The sequence below is a fragment of the Hylobates moloch genome, unplaced genomic scaffold, assembly GCF_009828535.3.
Source record: "Hylobates moloch isolate HMO894 unplaced genomic scaffold, HMol_V3 SCAFFOLD_5, whole genome shotgun sequence".
Lineage (NCBI taxonomy): Eukaryota > Metazoa > Chordata > Mammalia > Primates > Hylobatidae > Hylobates > Hylobates moloch.
Genome location: NW_026652280.1, coordinates 104,082,538 through 104,093,035, shown reverse-complemented (window position 1 = coordinate 104,093,035; position 10,498 = coordinate 104,082,538). Strand labels below are relative to the sequence as shown.

Genomic DNA, 10,498 nt, shown 5'->3' with positions numbered 1-10,498 from the left:
CCCCCCGAGTAGCTGGGACTACAGGCGCCCGCCACTGCGCCCGGCTAATTTTTGGTATTTTTAATAGAGACGGGGTTTCACCTTGTTAACCAGGATGGTCTCGATCTCCTGACCTCGTGATCCGCCCGCCTCGGCCTCCCAAAGTGCTGGGATTACAGGCATGAGCCACTGCACCCGACCAAAACTTCTTTTTTTTTGAGGTGGAGTCTCGCTCTCCTGTCGCCCAGGCTGGAGTGCAGTGGCACAATCTCAGCTCACTGCAACCTTCACCTCCCGGATTCAAGCAATTTCCCTGCCTCAGCCTCTTGAGTAGCTGGGATTACAGGTGCACGCCACCATGTCTGACTAATTTTTTTGTATTTTTAGTAGAGATAGAGTTTCACCATGCTGGCCAGAATGGTCTTGAACTCCTGATCTCAGGCAATCCACCGGTCTTGGCCTCCCAAAGTGCTGGGATTACAGGTGTGAGCCACCACACCCAGCCAACATAAAACATTTTTATAAAAAATATATCTTCAGGCCTGGTGCAGTGGCTCATGCCGGTAATCCCAGCACTTTGGGAGGCTGAGGCCAGCAGATCACTTGAGTTCAGGAGTTTGAGACCAGCCTGGACAACATGGTGAAACCCCGTCTCTACTAAACATAGAAAAATTAGCCAGGCACGGTGGTGCACACCTGTAATCCCAGCTACCTGGGAGGCTGAGGCACAAGAATCGCTTAAACACTGGAGGCAGAGGTTGCAGTGGACCGAGATTGTGTCACTGCCCTCCAACCTGGGCAACAGAGCAGCGAGACCTTGTCGCAAAAAAACCCAAAAAACAAACAAACAAACAAACTATGTATATATATCTTCAAAGTTAAAAAATGGTGAGAAGAGTATTGTTTTATATTTTTTTCAACTCTCTTTAACTTCTGGCTTAATAGAAGACAGCTGCATTCTCATTTTTTTGTTTTTTTTAGATGATGTCTCACTCTGTCACCCATGCTGGAGTGCAGTGGCACGACCCGGCTCACTGCAACCTCCACCTCCCGGGTTCAAGCAATTCTTCCGCCTCAGCCCCCCGAGTAGCTGGGGCTACAGACGTGCACCACCATACCCAGCTAATTTTTTTGTATTTTTTGTAAAGACAGAGTTTCACTATGTTGGCTAGGCTGCTCTCAAACTCCTGACCTTAGGTGATCTGCCCGCCTCAGTCTCCCAAAGTGGTGGGTTTACAGGCCTGAGCCACCGCACCCAGCTGACAGCTGCATTCTTATATCTACTTCATTCTGTCTGTTACAATATGTACTTGTCGAAGGAAAGAGTATTATAATAACTTTTTCCGGTAACAGTGAGTCTTCTTCTTTGATACTGCACAAAAACTTGACAAGTGGTAATTTCTTTCTTTCTTTTTTTTTTTTTTTTTTTTGAGACGGAGTCTCACCCTGTTGCCCAGACTGGAGTGCATTGGCGCGATCTCGGCTCACCACAACCTGTAGGTCCTAGGTTCAAGCGATTCTCCTGCCTCAGCCTCCCGAGTAACTGGGACTACAGGCACGTGCCACCATGCCCAGCTAATTTTTGTATTTTTAATGGAGACGGGGTTTCACCACGTTAGCCAGGCTGGTCTCAAACTCCTGATCTCAGATGATCCACCCGCTTTGGCCTCCCAAAGTGCTGGGATTACATGTGTGAGCCACTGCGTGTGGCCGACAAGTGGTAATTTCTTTTTTTTTTTTTTTTCTGAAATGGAGTCTCACTCTGTCGCCCAGGCTGGAGTGTGGTAGTGTGATCTCGGCTCACTGCAGGCTCCGCCTCCTGGATTCACGTGATTCTCTTGCCTCAGCCTCCCGAGTAGCCGGGACTACAGGCGCCCGCCATCACGCCCAGCTAATTTTTTTTTTTTTTTTTTGTATTTTTAGTAGAGAGGCAGTTTCACTGTGTTAGCCAGGATGGTCTCGATCTCCTGACCTCGTGATCCGCCCACCTCGGCCTCCCAAAGTGCTGGGATTACAGGCATGAGCCACTGCGCCAGGCCAACAAATGGTAATTTCTTAAAAGTTAGTTTACGAAGGCAGGAGGATTGCTTGAAGCCAGGAGTTTGAGATCAGCCTGGGCAATATAACAAAACTGCACCTCTACAAAAAACTAAAAAATTAGTCAGGCATGGTTGTGTGTACCTGTAGTCCTAGCTACTCAAGAGGCTGAGGATGGAGGATTGCTTGAGCCCAGGAGTTCAAGACTGCAGTGAGCTATGATCATACCACTGCACTCTAGCCTGGGCAACAGAAAAAGACTCTGTCTCAAAAAAAAGAAAAAGAAAGAAAAAGTTAGTTGCAATGAGGAATTTGAAACCACATCAGTGAATTTTTCTATTCTGTAACCTTAAAACCCATTGATCTTCCACTTTGAATTGTTTTACTTGTGCATGATTTCATTACGTTAAACATTGGTCATTTGGAAAGCATTGGTTCACCGAATTATGTAGGTCATCTAAATATTGATGCATTTTATTATACAATATCAAAAAATCACATTCATTAATATTACCACTTATTTCATCAGAAAAGTCTTTAAGTTACCAAGTTGATGGCGGTGGTTATAGATTTTCCAAAATTCTAATTTTTGTTTGAAAGCTCAAATTGTAATTGATAATTGGCAACAAATACTGTCAGTTGGCTGGGCGCGGTGGCTCACGCCTGTAATCCCAGCACTTTGGGAGGCCGAGGCAGGCAGATCACCTGAGGTCAGGAGTTTGAGAACAGCCTGGCCAACATGGCGAAAACCCGTCTCTACTAAAAGTACAGAAAAATTAGCTGGACGTGGTGGCGCATCCCTGTAATCCCAACTACTCAGAATGCTGAGGCAGAGAATTGCTTGAACCCAGGCATCGGAGGTTGGCAGTAAGCCGAGATCTCACCACTGCACTCCAGCCTGGGTGACAGGGCGAGACTCCGTCTCTATAGAAGGAAAAAAAAAATATATATATATATATATATATGTGTGTGTGTATATATATATATGTGTGTATATATATATGTGTGTGTATATATATATGTGTGTATATATATATATATGTATACTGTCAGTTGTTCTCCTTGAAGTGGCAGCTCACTTTGTTCATTTTTTATTTTATTCATTTATTTTTTATTATTATTTTTTGAGACAGTCTTGCTGTGTCACCCAGGCTGGAGTGCAGTGGTGCGATCTTGGCTCACTGCAGCCTCCACCTCCCAGATTCAAGCAATTCTCTGCCTCAGCCTCCGGAGTAGCTGTCATTACAGGCGCCCGCCACCACGCCCGGCTAATTTTTGTATTTTTAGTAGAGATGGGATTTCATCATCTTGGCCATGCTGGTCTTGAACTCCTGACCTCGTGATCCAGCCCCCTCGAACTCCCAAAGTGTTGAGATTACAGGCATGAGCCACCGTGCCCAGGCTTTTATTTTTATTATATATATAAAAAATATATATATTTTTTAAAATGTGGAAATGGGGCCATACTGTGTTTCCCAGAGCAGTCTCCTACTCCTGGGCTCAAACTGTCCTCCCATTTCTGCCTCCCTAAATGCTGCAATTGCAGGCGTGAGCCACTGTGCCCAGCTGTTTTTTTGTTTGTTTGTTTGTTTGTTTGTTTGTTTGTTTTGAGACGGAGTTTCACTCTTGTTGCTCAGGCTGGAGTGCAATGGCGGGATCTCGGCTCACCACAACCTCCCTCCCGGTTCAAGCGATTCTCCTGCCTCAGCCTTCCTGAGTAGCTGGGATTACAGGCATGCACCACCATGCCCGGCTAATTTTTTTTTTTTGTATTTTTAATAGAGACGGGATTTCTCCATGTTGGTCAGGCTGGTCTCGAACTCCTGACGTCAGATGATCAGCCCGTCTTGACCTCCCAAAGTGCTGGGATTACAGGCATGAGCCACCGCGCCTGGGCTTAGCTGGTTTTTTTTTTTTTCTTTGATACGGAGTCTCGCTCTGTCGCCCAGGCTGGAGTGCAGTGGCATGATCTCGGCTCACTGCAAGCTCTGCCTCCTGGGTTCACGCCATTCTCCTGCCTCAGCCTCCCGAGTAGACTGAGGAGTAGACGGGAGTAGGGAGTAGGGAGGAGTAGACTGAGGAGTAGGCGGGACTACAAGTACCCGCCACCACGCCTAGCTAATTTTTTGTATCTTTAGTAGAGACGGGATTTCACCAGGTTAGCCAGGATGGTCTTGATCTCCTGACCTTGTGATCCGCCCACCACTGCCTCCCAAAGTGTTGGGATTACAGGTGTGAGCCACCGCGCCCGGCCAGCTGTTCATTTTTAAAAAACATACCTGCCATATACCTGAGCCCTTGGTCTATTCATCATTCCTTCATATAAAAGTGATGTTGCAGACTCTGTCTCTACAAAAAATTAAAAAAAAAATTAGCTGGGCATGGTGCCACTTGCCTGTAGTCTCAGCTACTTGGAAGGCTGAGATGGAATCACTTGAGCCTAAGTGGTCAAGTCTGCAGTGAACTGTGATCATGGCACTGCACTTCAGCCTGGGTGACAGAGCAAGAACCCGTCTCAAAAATAATAAAATGGCCAGGCGTGGTGTCTCACGCCTGTAATCCCAGCACTTTGGGAGGCCGAGGCGGGCAGATCATCTGAGGTCAGTAGTTCGAGACCAGCCTGACCAGCATGGCAAAACCCCTCTCTACTAAAAATACAAAAATTAGCCGGGCATGGTGGTGGGTGCCTGTAGTTCCAGATACTTGGGAGGCTGAGGCAGGAGAATCACTTGTACCTGGGAAGCAGAGGTTGCAGTGAGCCAAAATCACGCCATTGCACTCCAGCCTGGGTGACAAGAGCAAAACTCTGTCTCAAAAATAAAATAATGATGTTCCATAATAAAAACAGTTTTTTTTTTTTTTTTTTGAGATGGAGTCTCGCTCTGTCACCCAGGCTGGAGTGCAGTGGCACAATCTCGGCTCACTGCAAGCTCTGCCTCCAGGGTTCACGCCATTCTCCTGCCTCAGCCTCCTGAGTAGCTGGGACTACAGGTGTCTGCCACCACGCCCGGCCTATATATATATATAGTATTTTTAGTACAGATGGAGTTTCACCGTGTTAGCCAGGATAGTCTTGATCTCCTGACCTCGTGATCCGCCCACCTGGGCCTCCCAAAGTACTGGGATTATAGGCGTGAGCCGCCTCGCCTGGCCAAAAGCAGTTATTTTAGCTTGCAACTTAATCATGTAGTGCTTTTTCTCAAGAAAACCATCATGTTTCACTAAGCAGCAGAAGTATTTTATGTCGGCTAGGCACAGTGGCTCACGCCTGTAATCCCAACACTTTGGGATTCTATTGCTATGGACAGATCATGCAGAATGGTGGGTACAATATAATTGTCATTTGGGCAAAAGGTAGAGAAGAGGCTGGGTGTGGTGTCTCACGCCTGTAATCCCAACAATTGGGGGGCCAAGGTGGGTCGATTGCTTGAGCCCAGGAGTTTGAGACCAGCCTGAACAATATTGTGAATCCCCATCTCTACAAAAAATACAAAAATTAGCTGGGCATGGTGGTGTGTGCTTGTAGTCCCAGCTACTTGGGAAGCTGAGGTGGGAGGATCCCATGAGCTCAGGAGGTCAGGACTGCAGTGAGCTGTGATTGTGCCCACTGCACTCCAGCCTGGGTGACAGAGTGAAACCCTGTCTCAAAAAAAAAAAAGTGCTTTATGTGTACTTCCCATTTGGTCACACACAAATTGTAAACACATATATTCAGGTGTTGAGATTTAATAAAATTAATAATTTTTATTGTGTCATCCAGGACACTCCTAAGTAGAACTGGCAATTTTCCCTTGAGATTACATGGCAGTGAAGAATACAATAACCAGTAGCACAGTTTGATTCATGCTAAGGCACCAGCAGTTATACCCACTGTTGCATTTGCACCGTTAGTGCTAATGTAAACATGGAAAAAGAAAAAAGGCAAATAATGTTTTTGTATTATAACAAAAATAGTTTTGACCTCACAGTTCCCTAAAAAGGCATCAGGGACCACCAGGGGTCCATAAACCATACTTTTTGAGCTACTGGCCTAACCAGATCAGTGTTTAATCAGTAAAGACTTGTTCTTAATTTTTTTTTTTTTTTTTTTTTGAGTCAAGATCTGGCTGTATCGCCCAGGCTAGAGTACAGTGGTGCAATCTCATGTCACTGCAACCTCCACCTCCTGAGCTCAAGTTATCCTCCCATTTTAGCCTCCTGAGTAGCTGAGACTATAGGCATGCACCACCATGCCCAGCTAATTTTTGTATTTTTTTGTATATATATTTTTTATTTTCTCGAGATAGTGTCTCGCTCTGTCACCCAGACTGGAGTGCAGTGGTGCAATCTCAGCTCATTGCAACTTCCACCTCCCAGGTTCAAGCAGTTGTCCTGCCTCAGCCTCCCAAGTAGCTGGGACTACAGGCATGTGCCACCACGCCCGGCTAATTTTTGTATTTTTAGTAGAGACAGAGTTTCACTATGTTGGCCAGGCTGGTCTCAAACTCCTGACCTCAGGTGATCTGCCTGCCTCGGCCTCCCAAAGTGCTGGGGTTACAGGCGTGAGCCACCACACCCAGCCAATTTTTGTATTTTGTGAGACAGGGTTTCGCCATTTTGTCTAGGCTGGTCTCAAACTTGTGAGCTCAAGTAATCCTCCTACCTTGACCTTCCAAAGTGCTGGGATTACAGTCCCAAGCCACTGCACCCCTCTTTTGTCTCCTTAAATTTTAAGCGTGATTATATCATTACACCAGAGTCAGAAGATAAAATCTAGATTAAGATGCAGTTTGGGCCGGGCCCGGTGGCTCACACCTGTAATCCCAACACTTTGGGAGGCTGAGGTGGGTGGATCACTTGAGGTCAGGAGTTCGAGACCAGCCTGACCAACATGGTGAAACCCCATCTCTACTAAAAATACAAAAATTAGCCGGGCATGGTGGCAGGTGCCTGTAATCCCAGCTACTCAGGAGGCTGAGGCAGGAGAATTGCTTGAACCCAGGAGGCAGAGGTTGCACTGAGTCGAGATCACACCACTGCACTCCAGCCTGAACAATACAGCGAGACTCAGTCTCAAAAAAAAAAAAAAAGAGAGAGAGAGATACAGTTTTATTTGGAAACCTTGATGTGTCCTGTTTCATTGTGCTATCCAAAGACCTACAAACCTCCAGAGAGAGCAGTTAGTTGCTAATAAGGGTTCTCATAATTTCCATCAAGCAGTAGTTTCACAGGTGGGCATCCATCTTGCTCCCTTCCTGGAAATCAATGTACATACTTTATTATTTTATATTATGTTCCTTAAAATAATATTTGTACCCTCCTTCATTTCAGGGGAATGAAATGGTGTTTTATCGATTCCTTAAACTAGAAAGGTCGTAGTATGTTGCAGATTTTTCCAGAGTATTGTTCTGGGGATTGAAAGTGATAGAACTATGTATTGGGGCTTGAAACATTCCCAAATATTTTATTGTTTGTGCTAGATGAGGTAGAAAGGAAGTGACCTACCAGACAGTCAACTTGAGATGTATCTTATATACATTCAAATATAAGAAGTCGTCTAAAAAATGTATTGGCAGCTTTCCTTATGTTCGAGTTATAGCTACCTGAAAACTTTTGTTCCTGTGCATAAAGATGTCTTTGGTGGACTTGGGAAAGAGGTTGCTAGAAGCAGCAAGAAAAGGCCAAGATGATGAAGTGAGAACGTTGATGGCAAACGGCGCTCCATTCACCACAGACTGGGTAAGTCTAGAGGAGAGGTCTCTTAATTATTTCCAATGTATGCTTTTGCCATCATTTTTCTTAAAGGCTAACAGACTATTGGTTTTTCTTCACTCCCTTTCTACCTCATATCCCTTACAAGAGTTTTATTTTCTTTGTCTCATCTGAATATGTGGTTTTCTTTTTCTTTTAGTTTTCCAAATTGAGAGTCTCCTGTGGATATATAGGTGATAATTGTAAGGTATTATATACTTGTGATTTTCTATAATGTTTTTTAGAGTATTTTCTAAAGGTTTAACTGTCTCTGGAGTGTACTTGGATTATAGGCTTCTGTAATTAGCTAGAAATTAAACAAAATCAATATAATAAGAATGCATTCCTAGACTAATAAACTGCTTGTTTCCTTTTCTCTAATATGCCCTGGTTAATAAGAAATTGTCTAGGCTGAGCGTGGTGGCTCACGCCTATAATCGCAGCACTTTGGGGGTCCAAGGCGGGCGGATCACCTGAGGTCAGGAGTTCGAGACCAGCCTGCTAACATGGTGAAACCCCGTTTCTACTAAAAATACAAAAAATTAGCCGGGCATGGTGGCACACGCCTGTAATCCCAGCTACTTGAGAGGCTGAGGCAGGAGAATCGCATGAACTGGGGAGGTGGAGGTTGCAGTGAGCCGAGACTGCGCCATTGCACTCCAGCTTGGGCACTCTGTTTCAAAAAAAAAAAAACAAAGTCGTCTAGCTGTTTTGTTTCCTTTACCACTGTTAAAAAAACATTAAAGAGGAAGGTGTAATTTAGCCTCAACCATCTTGGAGACCAAAGAGTTTCAGAAGGAACAGGTCCAAGTTATAACATGGGCTTTCTTAGCAGTCACAGATTTTGTACACATTGCCTAATTTTAACAATTTCAATGAATGAGTGACCTCTATTCTGGACTGATTAATTGAGAGGCCAACAGATTCTTAGCATTTCACAAAAAGAAAGAAAAGGAAGCCTATGAAATTAGCATTTCTATAAATAGACCTGGAAAGAACAACGTGAATTAAATTCAGTCAGGCAGAGAGGCTGAATATATGAAAAACCAAAGAATAAACTAAACAGACTTAAAATAAAGAGCATAACAAAAAGAAGGGAATAGATCTCTGGCCAGAGTGGATGTTGATAGATAACTCTTATAAGATTTACGCTGGGATGACAGACTTATTGCTGTTGATACATCATTGCTAAATTTTTATTGCCTCTTCATTTCATCGTCATTCATTTTGCCCTGCTTTACTGTGGCAAAAAACTTTTCTTCCAGTCAGTCAAATTTGTACCTCAAATTCCACATGTAACTTTCTAGTCTCTACCCTTTTTCTTTTTTAAAATTTACTTTATTTATTTTTTTATTTATTATGAGATAAGGTCTCTCTATGTTGCCCAGGCTGGTCTTGATCTCCTGGGCTCAAGCGGTCCTCCTGCCTTGACCTCCCAAAGTGCTGGGATTGCAGACATGAGCCACCCTGATCCTTTTTTTTGTTTGTTTTAACCTTCTAAACACTGCGTAAAGTCACGTCCTTTAGGGAGTCTTACCTGATAAATCCACCTGACATAAAGCCATTATACTTAGTACTTATCCAATTGGTGGTATATTTATTTGTCCATTAGCATGTTAATTTTTTTTTTTTTTTTTTTTTGAGATGGCGTTTCACTCTGTCGCCCAGGCTGGAGTGCAGTGGCACAATCTCAGCTCATTGCAACCTCCGCCTCCCAGGTTCAAAGCAGTTCTCCCTGCCTCAGCCTCCTGAGTAGCTGGGATTACAGGTGCCCACCACCACGCCTGGCTAACTTTTTTTGTATTTTTTAGTAGAGACGGGGTTTCACCATGTTGGCCAGAAGGGTCTTGAACTCCTGACCTCAGGTGATCTGCCCACCCTGGCCTCCCAAAGTGCTGGGATTACAGGTGTGAGCCAGTGCGCCTGGCCCCTGGCCTTTAATTTGTAAATTTAAGCATTTTTTCAGTTTTATCTGCCCAACCAGATTCTCTCTTGAAGGACAAGAACCATAGCTTGTTCATTTGTATCTCTCCAGTAATGATCTAGGACTCTGCACACAGTGGATGTTCAATGAGCATTATTTTTCCACAGCTTGGAACATCACCCCTCCACCTTGCAGCTCAATATGGTCATTATTCCACAGCAGAAGTACTCCTTCGAGCAGGTGTTAGCAGGGATGCCCGGACTAAAGTAGACAGGACCCCCTTGCACATGGCTGCAGCCGATGGACATGCGCACATCGTGGAACTGCTTGTTCGGGTAAAGCAAGAATAGTGGCAAGGTTATGTTGTAAAAAAGGCATACACTTTCCTGTTTTCTTACTTAAATGGGTACTAGGAAATGACTTGGGAAGGATTAAGTTTAGGACAGTTTATAGCATTAAGTTGCATCTCCAGGAGTCTTCATGGCAGGCCAGGTGCCTGTAATCCCAGCACTTTGGGAGGCCGAGACGGGTGGATCACAAGGTCAGGAATTTGAGACCAGCCAGACCAACATGGTGAAACCCCATCGCTACTGAAAAAAAGCAAAAAAAAATTAGCAGGACATGGTGGTGCGCGACTGTAATCGCAGCTACTCAGGAAGCTGAGACAGGAGAATCGCTTGAACCTGGGAGGCGGAGGTTGTGGTGAGCCGAGATTGCGCCACTGCACTCCAGCCTGGACGACAGAGCAAGAATCCATCTCAAAAAAAAAAAAAACCTTCATGGCTATGAGGAGTCTGTTTTCTTATTTATTTATTTATTTTTTTGTTT

At 44.6% G+C, this 10,498-nt stretch overlaps 1 protein-coding gene across 9 annotated transcripts in view; it reads left to right on the top strand.

The window, feature by feature from the left end:
- GABPB2 (GA binding protein transcription factor subunit beta 2) overlaps positions 1-10,498 on the top strand; it is a 57,037-nt gene that overhangs the window by 12,700 nt on the left and 33,839 nt on the right. For 2 of the 9 annotated variants that reach the window (XM_032154716.2, XM_032154712.2), the window contains exons 1-3: positions 6,926-7,734; positions 7,907-7,954; positions 9,838-10,005. In XM_032154716.2, the coding sequence (XP_032010607.1) occupies positions 7,627-7,734; positions 7,907-7,954; positions 9,838-10,005 (324 nt within the window). In that variant the 5' untranslated portion in view covers positions 6,926-7,626. Of the gene's footprint in view, positions 1-6,924; positions 7,735-7,906; positions 7,955-9,837; positions 10,006-10,498 lie in introns of those variants that run through there. The other 7 variants (XM_032154709.2, XM_058439297.1, XM_032154708.2 and 4 more) reach the window with 7 other exon arrangements.